General features: G+C 38.9%; 3 protein-coding genes across 3 annotated transcripts; 2 read left to right on the top strand and 1 right to left on the bottom strand.

The window, feature by feature from the left end:
* Nucleotides 1-2,440: 2,440 nt before the first annotated feature.
* On the bottom strand, nt 2,441-3,778 carry LOC107496422 (uncharacterized). Its single transcript, XM_016117675.1, has one exon. It carries the CDS (start codon nt 3,776-3,778, stop codon nt 2,441-2,443), a length of 1,338 nt encoding a protein of 445 aa, XP_015973161.1.
* A 1,453-nt stretch (nt 3,779-5,231) lies between these two features.
* Nucleotides 5,232-7,972, top strand: LOC107496542 (uncharacterized). Its single transcript, XM_052252234.1, has 3 exons — nt 5,232-6,336; nt 6,502-7,149; nt 7,533-7,972. The coding sequence occupies exons 1-3, from the start codon at nt 5,350-5,352 to the stop codon at nt 7,686-7,688; spliced, it is 1,791 nt and encodes a 596-aa protein (XP_052108194.1). The 5' UTR covers nt 5,232-5,349; the 3' UTR covers nt 7,689-7,972.
* A 2,371-nt stretch (nt 7,973-10,343) lies between these two features.
* On the top strand, nt 10,344-19,394 carry LOC107496530 (anaphase-promoting complex subunit 5). The gene is made up of 21 exons (XM_016117803.3): nt 10,344-10,659; nt 12,137-12,675; nt 12,824-12,986; nt 13,098-13,219; nt 13,654-13,903; nt 14,127-14,304; nt 14,408-14,486; nt 14,584-14,669; nt 15,290-15,416; nt 15,549-15,581; nt 15,802-16,050; nt 16,235-16,312; nt 16,412-16,674; nt 16,858-16,917; nt 17,025-17,092; nt 17,378-17,483; nt 17,571-17,712; nt 17,936-18,034; nt 18,443-18,707; nt 18,840-18,907; nt 18,996-19,394. Exons 2-21 carry the CDS (start codon nt 12,505-12,507, stop codon nt 19,155-19,157), a joined length of 2,769 nt encoding a protein of 922 aa, XP_015973289.1. The 5' UTR covers nt 10,344-10,659; nt 12,137-12,504; the 3' UTR covers nt 19,158-19,394.
* Nucleotides 19,395-19,662: the final 268 nt, after the last annotated feature.

The following is a 19,662-nucleotide window of genomic DNA, read 5'->3' as shown; positions in this document are numbered from 1 at the left end:
CCTTGCTAATGGTTGTGCTTCTATCCATTTTGAAAAATAATCTATCGCTACTAAAAGAAATTTTACCTGACCTGGCGCTATTGGGAATGGGCCGAGGATATCGAGCCCCCATCGATGGAATGGCCAGCTTACCTCCATGCTATGTAGTAGCTCGGCCGGTCTTGTGGATATAGCTGCGTGTTTCTGACAGTTGTCACATGCTTTGACTTTTGCTATACAATCCCTTTTTACAGTTGGTCAATAGTACCCGGTTCGGACGATCTTAGCTGCGAGGGCTCGTCCTCTGATGTGGTTTCCACAGACTCCCTCATGAACCTCGTCCATCACTTCTTTTGCTTCGTCTTTGTTTAGGCATTTTAGCAGTGGTTGTGAGAATCCTCGTCTATATAGTTTTCCTGCTATGCTTGTGTAAAGACTTGCTTTTCGTCTGAAGTGTTGAGGTTTGAGCTCGTCTCTGGGTATGGCGCCTGTACTGATATATTCAAGGAAAGGTGTTCTCCAATCATGGAGGTGGTTAATATTCATCACATGTAATAATTCAGTGCTTGGTTTTTCTAATGAGAGTTGTGTTAATGTTGATGTTTGTGTGTCTGCCCTAGTGGCTGCAAGCTTGGATAGTACATCTGCTCTCACATTTTTTTCTCTATTGATATGCAGTATTTTAAATGAATTGAATTTTGAAATAAGATCCTTTGCCATGAGCCAGTATTGCTCAAGCAATGGATCTTTTACCTGAAATTCTCCTCGGATTTGTTGGACCACGAGGAGGGAGTCACAATGTGCTGTCAAGCTTTGTACCTGGAAGCTCAAGGCGAGTTTGAGTCCTGCGATGAGGGCTTCATACTCGGCCTGGTTGTTACTTGCTGAGAAGTGGAATTGGAGGGCCTGTTCGGCTATTACTTTGTCTCCTTCTTTGAGGATTACTCCTGCTCCACTTCCTTCTCGGCTTGATGCGCCATCAACGTGCAGTTCCCAAGACTTGTCGTGCTCACCATTTGTCAGTTCTGAGATGAAGTCGGCCAATACTTGTGCTTTTAGGGCCGATCTGGGTTGGAACTGAATATCAAATTCTGAGAGTTCAATAGACCATTTGGTGAGGTGTCCAGCCAGTTCTGGTTTCGTTAGTATCTACCTTAATGGTTGGTTCGTCCTTACTATAATTGTGTGGCTTTGGAAGTAGTGTCTTAGTCTTCTTGCTGTGATTACTAGTGCCAAGGCGAGTTGTTCTATCTTTGGATACCGTTACTCTGTTGGTTGCATGACTCTACTGACGAAGTAGACTGGTCGTTGTATTTTCCCTGCTTCGATGACAAGGGCCGAACTTATAGAATAATTTGAAACAGACAAATATAAATATAAAGGTTTACCGATTTCTGGTCTTTGCAGCATGGGTGGTGCTAATAGAATGGCTTTGAGCTCGGAAAAAGCTTTCTCGCCCTCTTCCGTCCAGTGGAACTTCTTATTTCTCGATATTGTTTGGAAAAAGTGGTATGATCGGCTTGATGCCGCAGGTAGAAACCGAGATAACGCGGCAATCCTTCCTGCCAATTGTTGCACCTCTTTTATTGTCTTTAGGGCTCGCCATATTGAGTATTGCCGCACACTTTTCAGGGTTTGCCTCGATTCCTCGTGATGTAAGCATGAATCCGAGGAACTTTCCTCCTTTTACCCCAAAAGCGCACTTTTCTGGATTGAGTCTCATATTATAGGCTCGGACTTGTTCAAATATCTCGCTGAGATCGTCACAATGTGATTTTTCCTTTATGGTCTTGGCGACCATGTCATCTACATAGATTTCCATGTTGCATCCTATTTGGCGATGGAAGACTTTGTCCATTAAGCGTTGATAGGTTGCACATGCATTCTTTAAGCCAAATGGCATTACTCGATAACAAAAGTTTCCATATTCGGTTATAAATGCTGTCTTGCTTTGGTCTTCTGGATGCATGAGTATTTGATTATACCACGAATATGCATCCATAAAGCTTAAGCTTTTGAAACCTGATGCGCTGTCTACAAGCTTATCAATGCATGGTAAGGGGTAGGCATCTTTAGGACATGCTTTGTTTAAGTCTGTAAAATTAACGCACATGCTCCATTTACCTGAGTTTTTTCTTACCATTACCACGTTTGAGAGCCACGTGGTGAAGCGGATTTCTCTGATGAAGTTGGCTTGCAAAAGTTTGTTGGTTTCTTCTATGGCTGCCTTTGATTTCTCTGCTCCCAGGTTTCTTTTCTTTTGAGCTATAGGTCGGCTTGCTGAGTTGGTGGCAAGTTTGTGACAGATGACGTCTGGACTTATTCCTGGCATGTCCGCTGGGGTCCAGGCGAACAGGTCAGAGTTGGCTTGTAGTAACTTTATGAGATCCGACCTTTCTTGTTCTTGTAGCGCTTGACCGATGTATGTTACCTGTTCTGGCTTTGATGTCAGTTGGATTTTCTAAAGCTCGTCTATTGGTTGGGGTCTTTCTGGGGTGTCTCCTCGGGGGTCGAGCTCGGCTAGGGATAGGACTTCCTCCATGGTTTGTACTGCTTTGACCTCGTGTTGTTTCTGCCTTGTGTCCGACCTCTTTAGGCTAGAATTATAGCACTGTCGAGCTTGTTGTCGGTCTGAGTGAATTGTTGCTATTCTGCCGTCTTGTGCCTGAAACTTAACACATAGGTGAAAAGTTGATATCACTGCTCTGAACATGTTCAGAGCAGGTCTCCCAAGAATAATATTGTAGGGACTAATGCAGTCAACTATTAGGTATTGTATGTCAAGGGTTCTGGATAATGGACCTTCACCCATTGTCGTTTTTAACCATATATAACCTTTTATTGGTACCCTTTCTCCGGAGAATCCTACTAGTTCTCCGGATGAGGGTTGCATGAGTTTTTCAGATAAATTTATTTTCAAAAAGGTAGAATAAAAGAGAACGTCTGCACTGCTACCTGGGTCTAAAAGGACTTTTCTTACCAATAGATCGCCTGTCTGGATAGAGATTACCACTGGATCGTCTAGGTGTGGGGCGGCCGAGCATATATCTGCTTTGTTGAAAGTAATTTCTAGATCTGGCGTATCTTGGTTGTTTAGTGGTGTGGTTCCTTCGATCGCTAGCATAGCTCGGTAGCTACGTTTCCTTGCCGACGTTGTTTCGCCGCCTCCAGCAAATCCCCCGAATATGCAGTTTATGATCCCTTTGGGTTGGTTGCTATTTGACCATTTGTTGGTTTCCTTGTTGGCCGAGGCTGGTTGTCGTTCCTCCTTGTCTCTATCACTTTCTTTATGTTTCCTCCCTTCGATGTATTTATCTAGTAGGCCTTGCCGAGCAAGTCTTTCCAGGAGGTCTTTGGTTATTATGCACTCGTCGGTTGTGTGTCCGTATTTCTGGTGGAAAGCACAGTGTTTGCTTTTGTCTACGAATCTCTGGTCTTGATAGCTGCCTGCTCTTGCTGGAGGTTTTATGATCTTGGCGTTGAGTATTTCTTTAATTATCTTTTCCCTCCTTGTGTTGAATCTGGTGTAGTTGTCAAACTTTGGAGTAAGTTTGAATGGCTTGCCGAGATCATTGCTATGAGCCGACCTTAGTATTCGATCCTCCTCTCTCTTAGGTCTTCTTTCTGTTTTGTTGGCCTCACGCAGTTCTTCGATTTCCATTTTTCCGGCCGCCCTCTCCCGGAACTCCTCCAATGACTTCGGCTTGGTGATCGCAATCGTTTCCCTGAATTTTCCAGGTCGGAGGCCGGCCTTAAGGGCGTGTAGGTGGACAGCGGGATCCAGATCGGGTATCTCCATTGTTGCCTCTGCAAATCTGGTCAGGTAGTCTTTCAAGCTTTCCTGAGAACCTTGGCGGATTGTGCCAAGATAATCCGATCCGTTGACATATATTCATGCTGCGGCGAAGTAATCGATGAAGGACTTTGCTAATTCTTCGAAGGAAGAAATTGAACTTGCTGGTAGATTCGAAAACCAAAGCAAAGCGGCTCCATCAAGGTAAGTCGGGAAAGCTCTGCAAAGCACATGTTCATTGTTAGGGCTGTTAAAAAACATCATAGACTGAAATTTCTTAATGTGAGTCCGGAGGTCACCAATCCCCTTATACGGCTCAAGTGAGGAGGGCAGTGTGAAGTGTTTTGGCATTTGAAAATTCGTGATATCCTCAGAGAAGGGGTTATCCAAAGTCAGTCTCTCCTTTGGGGGATTGGCGATTAATAGGTCAGCCCCGCCTTGGGCTGAGCTTTTGGGATTGCCCTCTTCCCGCTTGTTGGCGTTATTTTGTGCTGACACCTCGGCCAGCCTCCTGACCTCTGCTTGAAGTTAAGCTATTTGGGCCATAAGTTCGGCCTGTGTGAGCTGGTGAACTCTGTTGTCGGCCATGTCTGAAGATCGTGTGATCCTGTAAAAGAAAACTCAAGAGGTAGAAATATAAAGAAAAAAGGTGGGGTTAGTTTTACTCTGCCCCACGGTGGGCGCCAAATGTTCCGTTCTGAGCGAACCGAGGAGTATGGTCGTCCTTGAGAGCTGTTCGTTCTCGGCGGACCTATACGCCGGCCAGTGGTGGCGTAGTGAATCAACCTCAGATGCCTCTGAACATGGCGGCGGGAGCACCTGCAAAAAGCACTCCGACGCTCAAGTAAGAATATGAGTTTTTATGAGAGAGTAAGAATGATGACTAAGAATGAAAACTATGACCTGTCTTTAGGGGTTACTTAGCTTGCGTTTTATAGATGAGTGGAGGGGTAGTTGTTCCGATATCTATGGTGAGGACCGTTGTTAGTAACGGGTATAAGTCACGTGTGAAGCTTGAGTTCTGTTTTGATATGTGTTCCGATATATTGGGTCGGTTAGGATGATAGGATAGCAGCCGAATTTTTAGGGGTACACGTCAAAATGAAATAACAAATAGGCCCCAATATGATCGAGGACAAAGTTGTGTAGAGCATAGGTTTTTTTACTTAAATAAAAAATTAAGAAAAAATCTAGGGGACCAGAAACTTTTTTAAATTTTGGCTAGCATGTAATCAGCAATGAAAAGTGAGTCATTGGATGAAATTTCACACCAATCTTGCACCATCAAAATTATAATTAATGACTATTTAATGACTACAAATCACAAAAGTTGCTATCCCCTAGCACTCCTCAAAAGTTAAATATGTAATCATACAATTCTTCTAAATTGTCTATTAGGAGAGATATAGTTCATGAAATAAATACACATCATCCCCTTTTCCGTGTAGATTAAAAAAGCCCGTAAACCAGGCAGTCAGAAACCAAATGTGAAGAGGCAGTGAAGGGTTCAGTTCCGGCTTTTCCTCTTCCTTCTCCACTTTATCTTATTGAGGGAGGATTTTTATTCGGATTTATTGATGGATGCTTATCCTATGTCTGTCTCGTTGGGTGAATACGACGAGACCGTGTGGTTCAAGTTTTTCTATGAGGTAAGCACCAGCGGAACTGTATCACGGGAAGAACTAATTAGCGAAATTTTGCTACTCAAGCAATCGGGATCCTACAGCGTGAATGCTTGTGAAGCCCTTAGCGATTGGATCATCATTTTGTCTCGTGTACGCAGTGAACCATGTACTGTTCAATTCTTTTTTGAGCACTATGAACGGATCATGGAAGATTATATGCTTGCGAAAGATCATTTTGACACTCTTCGGAAGGACGACGAATTCAAGGATCTCTGCTGGACTCTCTACAAACAAAGCCGGTACAAGGCTTTAGTAAGATGCAGGGCGGATGATTTCTCTTTCTTGTTTCCTGGATTGATGGGGCCCGCGTTGTTCGATTTTTTCTGTGAGGTAAGCAACAGCGGAACTGTATTACGGGAAGAACTAATAAGCGGATTTTTGCAACTGAAGCAATCGAGATTCTACAGCGTCAGTGTTTGTCAAGCCTTTAGCGATTGGTTCATTTTCTCTCGTCGACCCCGTAAACGAGATTCTCCTGGGCTCTCTCTTGAGGATTATGAGCTTGCGAAAGCTCATTTTTACACTCTTGCGAATGATGACGAATTCCTGAGTCTCTGCTACTCTCTCCACCGTTGGTACCAAAGTGGTAAAAAAACCTCGTGCAAGCCTCTAAAACTTGTTCCGTTCGATAAGAGACTTCTTGATGAATTTGGGGTTTTGAAGGGCCACGCTGATGCTATTGAAGAAGGTTTGGTGTTTGACGGCGATGGACTCATCCCTGTGCCTAATGTCTCCAGCTATGTCCTCTCTCAGGTCATCCTCTTCTTGGAGAAGAAACAGCATTTCCAGGAGACCCACGACAAAGCTGCCGCCCACTACGAGGGCTGGTCCACCGCCTTTTTCAACCGGAACAGTCCCATTATCTCCGAGTTGCATCAGGTCAGCTTTCGCATTCTGTTAGATGCCGTTAGTTAATCTGTGGAAGCATGTAGTGTAGGCTGCAGCTGTTAGCTTATTCCTTCAATGAGAAATCGTTTCCCCTATTACCTCTTAAATCTTAATACATTTGATTTCCCTTTTTCATTATTACTTTGGATCCTCTAGGCTGCGCAAGATCTTCAGATCCCAAGCTTGCTGGAATCGATAAGTAAGGTGCAAAAGCGCAAGGATGGTGGCCGCCTCAATGACAATTTGTCGAGCGAAATGTTCCACTATTTCTGTGGTATGGCCGGCAACAACAAACGCGGCAGAGCCATTCTGGAGGAATTGAATAACATCAAGTTATTTAGAGGCTTGGATAAGGTTGCCTGTGAAAACTTCGGAAAATGGTTCACTCAGATTGGAGATTTGGGTAGGGACCATCACAATGAATTCAAGACTCTTATGAAGTCCCTTGACTTCAGTCAAGTCTGCCTTTCTCTATACCGGGGCGACGAACGTCTGCAATTTCCCCAGGTCTCCCTAAAAAGCCAAGACGGAGTGATCTTGAAGATGGATAAGAGGGTTGCCGTTGATGAATCAGTGTTTTTAAGACTCTGTGTTAGGCATAGTGGTTGGTGGACCAAGATCCCTGTGAGCATTGGTAGCCCTGTACTCTCATCGGTCATTGACTTCTGTTGTAAGGTATGGGATTTCAATAAGATATATGGTTCCCGCCGGATCAAGGAGGGCCTTGTGGTTGTGGATCATTTCCGGGGATGGGTCACAGAATTCCTCAAGAATAACATAGACATGCTCTCCGAATTGTACGAGGTTGGTTTCTTTGATCTTGTCATGTACCATCTGTTTCTTGTTCTTCATATTATATGCAACATAGCACGGATTTTATTTGGTATGCTTTTGGATGACCCATGACTCTAGTGCTTGTTTTTTGATATGTCACTTAATTAGTTAATCTGAATCACCCTAGATTTTGGGCTCGGTTTAGGGAAGTTTCTGAATTTTATCCATTATGACGTGTGTATCATGATATATGTGGTTCTCATTGTTAGATTGAGCATCTGCTTCATACTTGTCTTTGAGAGGAGCAAATTTCCTTTACTAGTTAGTGTACATGCTCCAAGAGTTTTCTGATCTTTTGATCTCCTCCATGTTAATTTGCAAATTAACTCGATGCTGTCACTGTTGTTGTTTAGGCTGCTGACTTTCTTGAAATCCCGAGCCTGTTGCTGCTTACAACTGAGGAGGTGACAGATCTGGTGACGAGGCCCCTTGATAAGGCATCGGTGTTGTCTGGGAAACTATCATTTTCGCGAATGCTCTCATCCCTTTTCGTTAAATTCACAGAGTAGGGTTGGCCATCAAGTAGGAAATTGGTTTGCTGTTGTTAATCAAAGGACTACTTGATTTGATCGTTCCCCATTTTTATGTTTACTTTCTTGGTAAACTTCAGTTTGTTCTCTATTTGAAGGTTTGTAGTAGCAATTGATGATGAAACCATCCATTTGGATATTGCACTATCGATCCCTTCTAGTGGGATAAGATTTTGTTGTTGTAAAAGTAGCCTTACTCTGTAAACGATTATGTATATAAGTATATGATTTTGATTGAACTTAGTTGATTTTTTTATTGGTTATTTCTTTTCTGACTATAATGCTTTCTTTCAAAAATAAAATGTTGTTGCTCACCTGGTTTGAATTTGACAGGTGTCTAGTGTCTACTCCCTTTAAAGATGTTAATGGTAGGTGCTTTCCCTTTCATACTCATTCAAAGTGACATCAATATTTGTGAGGAGTATGGTGATTGTATTAGCAAAGGTGACTGCTAGAGCATAGGAGGTCAGTCAGTTTAGTATTAGGAAAAAAAGGGAATTAGTTAGTATTTGTTCAAATATAAAGCAAATAGAATACAGAAAATGAAATAGATAGTTAAAGCAAAAGACCTTTTTTTTTCCATAGTGATTTTATTGAATAAAAAGAATGCCTCCCTCTTAAAGGAGACATTCTTTTATTCTTCATGGAGTGACTGGAGCTAGAAGCACAGAACTTATGTTTGGTTGCAGAATTCTATGGCTTCGTTCATGAAGCATGATAAGTGCGATCGCTATATTAGTGGTGGCTATTGCCGTGGATTTCTTCTTGGGATTTGCTTAAGAAGCTGTGATGGACCTGAGTTGAAGATGGACAAGAGTGTTGCTACTGCTGAATCCCTGTTTTTGCAAGACCGCATTGATTCTAATCCTGATTTGCATGAAGTCGAGGTGCCCGTTGATAGAGACATTCTTTCACAAGTCATCGACTTCTGGTGAGTCATTTTTCTTAAGAGATGGGCCACTTTCTTCCTGGAGCGTAACAGAAATATTCTTTCCAATTTGAAAGAGGTGAATTTTTTAACGCTATGTCATATACATACTCAGTTCTTGTTCTTGACATTAATTATTGAATGCTACATATCAGCTCAGCTTTGGAAAAGACGTGCATATTTGCTAAAAGACTAGTCTACATGCTCTTAAGAGTTTCAAATATTTTGTAGGCTGCCGACTATCTCTTCATCCCGAGCTTGTTGCAGTTGACAACAAATGCATTGGCAAATTCTGTGCAAACGAAGCTTCACCCCACGGCGGTGTGGTCAACAATCCTTTTCAGTTCTCACCAATAATGGCTCCCCTCTTCCTTTATCATTAAAGGACTACTTGACCATTCATCATCCGATGTATCTTTGTTAGATTTTATTCGTTTCTTGATAGCAGTTCATGATGAGCTTGTTTGGATAATGCTTTCCTCATCAAGGTTTGTGGTTAATGGAGCATAGACTCTAGAAGTTTAAACGATGAGGTCCATATAGATGTTTTTACTAGTGTTTAATTTTCTAAGGCATTAAGTTGATTGATGTTGCTCACTACCTCTAAAGATGAATGGGGCTACTCAGTCATGGTAGATGCTTTGCCCCTCATGCTCATTTACAGATTACACTACAGTAAGATAAATCTAAGTGATTTTAATTTTATTGAATGGTCTCTTCCCATTGTTGCATACTATTATAGAAGAATGTTAGAGGATTATCAGAATTTATTATTTTTGGACATTAAGTAGGCTCATCGACGTTAATAAGTTTTGTCTCATGCCTCCCGCTATTCTCTTTAGTGAAAAACTTCCTTTTACTTTTACTAGTATGATTGGTTTCATGTAAGAGGACTTAAAAATGATATGAATAAATTGTAAGAGTATAAAGTCGAAATAATTGTCAATAACAAGACCATAAATTGAAAATACATATAATACTAATTATTAATTAGAATTGAAGTATGGTTAAATTTAAACATGTATTATACACAAATAATTTTAATGATCAATATGTGTTTTTAAATTATCAAAATTATTTTACTTAAATAATTATCTCTAGATGTAAAATAGTGCTAATCAACTTGGTCAGGATTACAAAATACAAAACTTGATAAAAATATATAATTATCATGGGTTAGAACGGTGTAAATAATTATATTAATTGTGTTTTAAAATTAATATTATAATCAACGTATAATATAAGAATAACACATTCATCTTTGAATGAAAATCATTGATATTCATCAATAGATTAAGAATTTCATATAAAATATGAAGTACGAGACATTATACTTTACACGATAGTTTAATTTCAAATTAATTAGTACATACAATTGTTTTTTTTTTTTAATATAAAATATCAATTTGATTTCTCTATGTAATTTAACTATTTCTCTATTCATACCGGAAGTTTATTTTTCATACAATAATAGTCGATAGTAAATTTTTTTTTTCAGCTAAAGTATGTTCTGAAAACCGGACTGAATGGTCGGACCGATTCAATCGCGAACCTAATAACGGTCCGGTTAGACATACGAAATCCGGAAACCGTCAATTGAAAAACCGGTAAAAAACCTCTGAACCGGCCAGTTTGAAGGAAGCGGCATTGTTTTGCTTACTGAATGTGTGAACCTTTGAATGAAGCCATGCCTCTCACTCTCACTTCACTTCACTTCACTTCTCACTCCCTCTCACTCAAGCAGAACTCTGAAATTTGAATCACTCCCCTTCTCCAACCCTAGTCCCTCTTTGAGCCACTGCAGCCGCCCGTCCGTCGAGCTACTGCCGCCGTCGGTCCGTCAGCCACTGCCGCCGTCCGTCGCCCGCATCCCTTCTCTCTTCGTCCTGTTCTCGAAGTCTCCAACCCCTGCTCTCTCCTTCCGCGAGCTCGGCCCATCCGTCGTCTTCATCTGCTCGCCGTCGTCTGGTCGGCGTCGTCCGTCGCAGCAACGCACTCTGCCCAGAACCCCAAACTTCGAAGGTTAGCTCACTGCTCACTTCTTCTGCGCTTTTTTATTTATGCCCTGTTCAATGATTATTTGATTACTGATGAGCTCTGGTTCTGCTGTGTTGCTGTTTTGTGTGTTCTTTATTTTTTATTGAATGATTATTTTGCTGATTATTGAAGGTCTTGTAATAATTGATTATTGATTGTCTTTTGATTATTGATTATGATTAGTGATGTGCTGCTAGTTTTGCTGTGTTGTGTTTTCCTATTTTGTGATTTAATTGTGCTTAGATTGTGATTGTCTTGATGAATTCTTTTAAATATATATTTTGCTGTTGCTGTTGTTGTTGTGTTGATTCATAACAGTCTGATTAATTTTTCATGAATTCTTTATTCCATGGGAAAAGGAAGATTAAGTTAAGGTAATTAGACATATTGTTTGTGTCATAAATCATAATTTCTTAATACATTTCAGGCTGATGTAGAAGAAATTGTGTTTAGACTGTGATTGATAGAAGAAGAAAATATGGACAGAGCCTAAAAACTGAAAAAGAGAACTTTGTTTAACCAATCTTGAACTTCTTAGTAAGCTAACCAAAAATATCTACCTAATAACTAAGTAACTTTGTGTAACCAATCTTGAACTTCTTGACACTAGTTAACTGTTTAACCAATCTCGCCGTTGTCTCGCCGCCTTCATGCTGCTCGCCGTCGTCCTGCTCTCCGTCGCGCTCAACCCCTATCAAAGGTTAGTGGCAGTGCTCCGAACAATACGTTTTTCTTTTTATTCTCTGCTCTGATTTCTGAAAGTGAAATCATGGATAAGATTACAGGGGTTTTGTTTTTGTTGAAATTATTGATAAGAAATGCTTTGCTATGGTGCTGTTTTTGAATTTCTGACTCTGCTGTTTTCGAATTTTTGTTTGTTGTGCTGCTGGTGTTTTTGATTGTGTTGATGAGAGCGGCTGTTTTTGAATTTATACAAATACTTTCCTCTTGTGGAAGCTTATGGTAGGAATTGTGTATATTGTAATTCTTCCTCAATGTATTCCAGAGGCCTTTGCTTCAAATTTTAGGGCCAATGTTGCTGACATGATCAGTTTATTTGTTTTCCATCCCATGTAATTGTTACTTATATCTATGAAGAAAAAAGGTGAATGCATGGCATGTTTCAAAGTCGTGCTGATTATCAGTGATTATATGTACTGCATTTTTTTGTTTGATATTAATTAATATTATAAGATTTAATTTCTCTGTGCTATCTTTCTAAAGATGGTTTACACGACTCAATTTATGAATTTTCACCATCATCTGAAAATACATTTGATTGGATGCTTGGAAAATGTTTAATACTATCAATGTATTAACTATTAAACAAACATGTTCTGTAATTTTATATTATAGCAATAAACATGTTCTATAATTTTTTGTGTTGATGATTTATTGATTGTTTTTTATTGTGTTGATGAGAGCTGATCTATATTTTATTTAAAATTTTATTCTAAAACAGTTTTCTTCAGTTGAACCACGGTTGGACCGGTTGGACCAGTGAATCAGTGACTAAAGCGGTTTGATGACGGGTCCGGTTCTCAGAACCTTCTCTATAAATCCTTCGAATTGAAATGGAAGGGAGAGACCGAGAATAAATTTCAGTGTTGGCGGTTTTTCCCTTATGAATTTTGCAATTGAAAAAACTGGTGAGAGAGTGGGAACTAGTACCAGCAACCAAGCACAGAGAAAAGCCAGAACCAAACCCTATTCAAAATCCTCATTCTTCATCCCTCAGCCATCCGAGCTTCAATCTTACTCACCTTCGCTTTGTTGCACACCACACACTCAATTTGAGCTAAGCATTTTCACAAACACAAAGCAGGCATAATGAGTGGCATATTCAAACAACCAGGTGCATTCGCCATCACTCCCCACAAGGTTTCAGTCTGCATTCTCCTCAAGATCTACGCTCCCCCTGCTCAAATCTCCCTCCCTTTCCCTTTCTCCTCCGTCGCCCACCACAACCGCCTCGGATTGTTCTTGCTCTCCCTCACCAAGGTTCCCTTTCGAATTTAACTTCCATTCCTAGCTTCTTCTTCATTTCTTATCAAGGATAACTTGAATTTTTATGTCATATTTGTCTATGGAAAAGTTTGACTTGTGTGATTGGTTTTTTAATTGTTTGAGAATGTTGGTGACTATGCAGTCGTGTGATGATATATTGGAACCAAAATTGGATGAACTCATCCATCAATTGAGAATGATGAGCCAAAACTGGATGTCGACTTGGATTATTGATCAGTTGATGACTAGGCTATCGTCTCTGTCGTCACCTGATGATTTGTTTAATTTTTTTATTGATATACGAGGTGGGTTGAACAGTATTGATGTTAGTAGACCTCATCTTATTTACACAGCTGGTTGGCGGTTATTTGTTAGATTGAACGAGATTTTTTAATACTAAAAATGGCATTGTGCAGGAATACTTGGGGGTCCTGATTCGGGTGCCATTGAAGATGACCAAATTATTTTGGACCTTAACAGTAACCTGGGCATATTTCTTCGGCGCTGTGTGCTTGCTTTCAATTTGTTATCATTTGAGGTATGGCATATGACAATAAAAGGTGGAAGAAGAGTATGGCTAGATAGTTGTTTTCTCTGATGTTCCATTGTATTCATTATTTCTAGTACTAGCCGCTACCATCATGGCGTCATAGACGTGCTTTACCTTTGAATGAGTATGCAGTGATGTAATGAAGTTTGTGGTGAAATCAGCATGACAGCCCTGATTTTCTTTTTCTTCATGAAAAAAGTTGCTATTGGGAACTTAACATGCAATTTGAGTCTTTAGCAATAACTGTTTTTCTTTAAACTAATACTTCTCAGTATATTTTTCCACATAAACTTCTTGCTTTCTCTCACTCACTCACCCCTATTCCCCCCCAATCACACATATGCTTAGTTCATGAGTGCATATTTAATGTTTTTCTTTAAGATGAAATCTTATCCTCCTTGAAACTTTATTTGAATGTTCAGGGTGTGTGCCATCTCTTGACAAACATAGGGATATACTGTAAAGAAGAATTCTCAAATTGTCCTCCTTACGAAGCACCTAGTTTAGATGATTCTAGTAGTAATTTGGAGACGTATTCAGAATATGAGAACATGGACCTGGAGAATTTTGTATATGAAAAGGTTTCAGAAGAAATTGAAGCAAGAAAGGAGGCTAATGAAAGAATTCCATTCCATCTTCATGTACCAAATACGCTTCTGAGTTTAGTTGATGGTATGGTTGTGATTGGCTGTTCTCTGTTTGCTATTTTGTATAGTTCATCCTTTAATTAAAGATAGAAAATAAAAACATAAAATCAGAACATTAAATAAACTCATCCTGGTTCACGAAGGCGTCTGAATATTATAGACAAGGACTTTTTATAATTTATGCTTTTTTTGGACCTGTTTATTGACATAGTGATCTAACTGTGCTTGGTCAAAATTTACAAACATAGATATTGATGTTCCGGTTGATTCAGCATCTAAACAGAGTGAGAAAGTTAGAGTAGCTAGTCCTTATGGAGATCCTTCAAGTAACATGCTAAGAGATGATGATCCTAGTGGTGCAGTATTCCTGCGCACAAACTGGCAGGTGCAAGGGTACTTACAAGAGCAAGCGGATATAATTGAAAAGTATGCATCTTGTAGGCCTTGAACTTCTCTTGATATATTTGAATATGGAATTGTAGAAGTGCCTTTCATCTATAGTAAATTTCATTTTTTATTCTTGTTGTAGGAATGGAGGTGCTGTCTCTTTGAATGGGTTTGAAATTGTTCTACGACAGCTACGGAAGTTGGCACCTGAACTACATCGAGTAAGCTTAGGAGGTTATTTTTTGTATTATTTATGGGCTTCATTTTTTTTTTGGTTATTCTTTAAGTTTGCTGATATTGATTTTTACATCCATCTAGGTTCACTTTCTGAGCTACTTGAATAGTCTTTCTCATGATGATTATATTGCTGCTTTGGAGAATCTTCATTGCTACTTCGATTACAGGTAGTTGAACTGTTAGTTCTTTTCTAGTCTCTACTGATATTGAAATTGGACAATGAATTGTTAATTCCTCATTTGGTGACTAGTTATTTTAAAGCAAGTGATAGAGGTAAAAAGGCATAATCACTGTGCCTGGTGTCCATGTTGGATGAGAGCTTTAGATCATTCTATGTTCAGTATGTTGGGTACAAACGAGGCCTTGTTGCACTATGTTGCGAAGTATTACTTTTCTCGGTTGTTGTAACTTATTGTCAAACTATTATTTGTTTGTGTAATACTTCCTCAAAAGGTTGACTTTACCTTGTACAGGAATTGTGTAGCAATTTTCATGACAATTATTCAATTATAATATGTACACTTTACCTAAGAAATTGCTATGCGCCATCTCATCCTTAATGGATTTCTAGTGCAACTTCAATCATCTAAACTGATTGTAATCCCTTTCAAGTTGTTGTTTATTACTGAAGAGTATCTTCAACTTGCTTGCATTTGACTTTTCTATAACCTCGTTTCTCTCCACCCGTCCTCTTGTGTTACCAAGTCTTGAGTGAATTAATAGCCAAATAAAATTGTAGAGCATATCCTTTCACAACCTCACTTATCAGTTACTTGGTGGACAAAAGTGCAGGGACCGAAGGACTTGATTTTGTCCCTCCAGCTGGTAGTAATAGCTTTGGAAGATATGAAGTTGCTTTGTTATGTTTGGGGATGATGCATTTCCACTTTGGGCATCCAAAGTTGGCTTTAGAGGTGTGCTTTATGAACATTTCACCACTTGTTTTTTATTCCTACCTTTCTAGTCTTCAGCTCATTATTAAGCCAATATAATTATTCTACTACTTGTGTGGTACTGCAGTACTTATTTTGCTTGACCATGTTTAGGTTTTGACAGAAGCAGTTCGTGTTTCTCAGCAGGTGAGAGATCTAAACTTTAGTTTTGCTTATTCAACAATGTTGCCAAATAGTAGCATTTAACAATTGGCACAAAATTTAAGTTGACAGCCAAATTTGCCTTATTGACTACATGCTACTATAGGTTCATGTCAAAATAAATGTTATTAGCAGATGTTGTAATTTAACCCAAAATGTATCTTATGTGTTATGCTGTGTTGATTGACAATTTTAATCTATGCAGCAAAGCAATGATACCTGTCTTGCATACACTTTAGCAGCTATCTCAAACTTGCTTTTTGAGAACGGAATCTCAAGTACAGCTAGGTTGATAGGATCATCATACTCACTTTTTACGAGCATAGGTATTTCACTCTCTGTTCAACAACAATTGTTTGTTCTCTTGAGAGGTTCTTTGAAGAGAGCAGAAAGTCTGAAATTAAAACGGTTGGTGGCTTCCAACCATCTGGCAATGGCCAAGTTTGATTTAACGGTAATGAGATTTTCTTACTACATTAAACATTCTCTTTCTGCATCCAGTACTTTTTCCTATTTACATTTCTTCAAGATCCACAAAGTTAAATTGTTCTGAAGTCTTAACATCTTGATAGTGGTTACTGAAACATGAAATTATAAATGATCTCATTTATTTACATCATGGTAGTATATTCTTGCAGCATGTCCAGAGGCCCTTGCTATCTTTTGGTCCAAAAGCTTCCATGAAGCTCAGTACGTGCCCTGTTAATGTTTGCAAGGTAGTAGAAATCTTTGTAATTATTATAAGTGGATGAAAATTACTGAACAAAAGGAATTAGATCTTCACATAATGCATTTTCTTGTTCTATGACTGACAGGAGCTCAGATTGAGCTCTCATCTCATCAGTGATTTTTGCAATGAGAGTTCTGCAATGACAATTGATGGTGCTTTCAGTACAGCTTGGCTTAGGAATTTACCAAAGCCAACAGGTTCTTTACTACTATGCCCAGAAAATGGATCTGGCAGCAGTTCTAATGTTTCCCAATTCTGTGCACAACCAACCTCAATTCCAGGATCTGTTATGCAAGTATTGGGTTCATCTTATCTACTTCGGGCAACTGCATGGGAGTTATACGGAAGGTAAGTTCATATCTGTCTTCTAGGTATATGTGAGCTAAGTTCATGGTTTATTATTGTGTGCTTTTTCAGGAAAGTATAATTCTAGTTTCATGAGCATTAAAGTTAATCATTTCCATATTTTTGTAATAACTTGAAAGCCTACTGGCTTGCATTTCATATTTTATTTTTTGTATTTCTCATCAGCACTCCGCTGGCTCGCATAAATGCACTGGTACATGCAACTTGCTTTGCTGATGCATCAAGGTAGCTTCTAAGCTGAATGTATCCCCGTTGTTTATTAAGTAAAATGATGACTGTTTACCTACCAATAATTTTTTTCCTCCTTGTGTTGACTTTGTATTGGTTCCCAGTTCCTCAGATACAGCGTTAGCATATGTAAAGCTCATTCAACATTTAGCAGTCTTCAAAGGATACGAAGGTTGGAATGGTTGCATTAAATTTGAAAATATTTCCACCTTTTGTTTTATATGTGTATGCTTCCATGCTTTATTCTATTTTCCCCCCAATAGTTTCTATATCATCAGCCAGAGTCAGTGTGTCAGAGAAGGGATTACACCCAAGGGGGTGTTGTAGTGTAGGCAACATAACCTGATAAACATATTATTTTTCGGCTTGAACTTATGACCTTAAGTTAGCTTTTTGTTTTCCCCTCCTTACTGTTGTTGTTGTACTGATCCATCTTCTCATTTTTCTGTCATTTTAGAGGCCTTTTCCGCCCTTAAAATCGCAGAGGAGAAGTTTCTCTCTGTCTCAAAATCACAAATCTTACTACTCAAGTTGCAGCTACTTCATGATCATGCTTTACATCGGTAAGTGTGCATTCAGAACCTTAAATTCTGTTCGCAGCTGTCATTTATGAATTGTTAATAACTTAATTGGGCATGAGCATCATGCAGTGGACACTTGAAGTTAGCCCAGAAACTATGCGATGAACTGGGTGTTTTGGCATCACCAGTAACCGGTGTAGATATGAACCTGAAGACAGAAGCAAGCCTTCGGCATGCTCGAACATTACTTGCAGCCAATCAATTCCGAGAGGTTTTTTTCCCAGCTATTTTACAGCTCCTATTTCCTAATAATAATTAAGCAAAATATTTTAATTTGGCTGAATTAGACCTTAGCTTCTTATCCAGGAAGGAGAAAAAGATACTGATTGCTGCTAGTGTTAGTCAGTGTTAAAAGAGAACTCACTGTTTAAAGGGAACTGTTCTCCTCCTAACTTTGCGTTTCACTTTTTATATTTGGCATATTATTCTTCCAGGCCGCTGCTGTGGCACACTCCCTCTTCTGCATGTGCTACAAGTACAATCTGCAAGTTGAGAATGCTTCAGTTCTTCTTTTACTTGCTGAAATTCACAAGGTAATGTGGTCATATTATTTGACACACTTTTGGTTTGTGTATTCTCGAAGTTTTTAGAAAACAAAAAATGTATGGAGCAAAATATTCTAAGCCAGTAGAATCGGGGAGAAAAGAAAAGTCGAGTAAGGAAATGCTTGGATAGGTCCATAGACGATGTCTGTATTTGTATATAGGCATTAAACAGCACCATGGTTTCATTTAAGGTAAATATTTGTCACGGGTCGTGATTATTGATGCATATCTTTTATATTCTTCAATGTATACTAGCTTATGATATTTTTTTTTATTGTGTATACTTTTTATGTGAGATATTGAAACAACCTAAATGATTGACAGTATATTGTGCCAGCATTCCTATTGTTGTCTGTTCTCTACTTTAAAGCCTTCAATTTTTTTTTACCTTATCAGAAATCCGGAAACGCAGTTCTAGGCCTTCCATATGCATTAGCAAGCCTTTCATTCTGCCAGTCATTTAATTTGGATCTTCTAAAAGCCTCTGCTACTCTTACTCTAGCTGAGTTGTGGCTCTCTCTTGGATCAAGCCATGCAACAAGGGCTTTGAACCTTGTCCATGGAGCCTTCCCAATGATTCTTGGTCACGGTGGTTTGGAGCTCCGCTCACGGGCTTATATTGTTGAAGCAAAGTGCTATCTATCCGATACAAACTTCAGTGGTATGTGATTGTAAAACCTTTTATAGACTATGCTATGCAAGTTTGCCTTTGCTCGTAACTCTACATATAAGCTTAAATATATTTGATTTTTGTAACCATTCCAATACCAAAAGCTGATTTATATTCTCTCAGTCTTTGAGAATTACGAGATTGTGATAGATTCATTAAGACAGGCATCTGATGAACTCCAACTTTTGGAGGTAAGCAAACTTATGTAATCTTGTGTATTAGCATTGTACTGGCAGTATTATCATTATATACTTACATTTCGTCATGTGTGGTCCACAGTTTCATGAACTGGCAGCTGAAGCTTTCTATTTGATGGCCATGGTATACGACAAACTTGGACAATTAGAGAAAAGGGAAGAGGCTGCAGCTTCATTCCAGAAACATATCTTGGCTCTCCAAAATAATAAAAATGAGGATGATCCTCTTGTAAGTGTATTATGAAGATGTATATAGTTATATAGCCTACTAAATTGTATACAATGCTGAACTTGATAGTCTCTGTCTTCTGTAATTATCAATCATTCAGTTGTTGTTTAGTCATTTTGTTTGCAGTTGAGGTATTGTGATGAGAGATGGTGAAAGTAGGCATGATGTAGAATGGCATTGAGGTTTGTGGGTTCGGTAAATCACATGGTAATGATTATTATATAGAACTGCCGTGTTGTGTTTGAAATGAAATTGGTTGCTTATTCAATTTTTTCTATATATCTTAGGAAAACTACGTTAAAGTAATCCATAGGTCTGATTGATAAATGGCAAAAATATGTGGTAGGTCCTACATACATATATTTGTTACCTTTTAGCAGAAAAGATTGGATGGAGTGTTACTGAAATCATACAATTGGCAACTATCTTAATGAAGAATATTAACTGATTTTGATTTCATCATGATCTTTTATTGTCATTATTATTATTATTAATGGAAAATTTCCAGTGTATCGATATA

The sequence above is a fragment of the Arachis duranensis genome, chromosome 7 (genome assembly GCF_000817695.3).
Source record: "Arachis duranensis cultivar V14167 chromosome 7, aradu.V14167.gnm2.J7QH, whole genome shotgun sequence".
Taxonomy (NCBI): Eukaryota; Viridiplantae; Streptophyta; class Magnoliopsida; order Fabales; family Fabaceae; genus Arachis; species Arachis duranensis.
The sequence above is the reverse complement of the archived record's forward strand: the minus strand, read 5'-3'. Positions and strand labels throughout refer to the sequence as shown.

Bases quoted from the DNA above. Each gene is read 5' to 3' on its own strand.
- LOC107496422 (XM_016117675.1), bottom strand. From the start codon at position 3,778: ATGGAGATACCCGATCTGGATCCCGCTGTCCACCTACACGCCCTTAAG.
- LOC107496542 (XM_052252234.1), top strand. From the start codon at position 5,350: ATGGATGCTTATCCTATGTCTGTCTCGTTGGGTGAATACGACGAGACC. The intron at 6,337-6,501 runs GTCAGCTTTCGC...TGGATCCTCTAG, and splicing joins TTATCTCCGAGTTGCATCAG to GCTGCGCAAGATCTTCAGAT. The intron at 7,150-7,532 runs GTTGGTTTCTTT...GTTGTTGTTTAG, and splicing joins TGCTCTCCGAATTGTACGAG to GCTGCTGACTTTCTTGAAAT.
- LOC107496530 (XM_016117803.3), top strand. From the start codon at position 12,505: ATGAGTGGCATATTCAAACAACCAGGTGCATTCGCCATCACTCCCCAC. The intron at 13,220-13,653 runs GTATGGCATATG...TTGAATGTTCAG, and splicing joins TCAATTTGTTATCATTTGAG to GGTGTGTGCCATCTCTTGAC. The intron at 17,484-17,570 runs GTAAGTGTGCAT...AGCATCATGCAG, and splicing joins CATGATCATGCTTTACATCG to TGGACACTTGAAGTTAGCCC.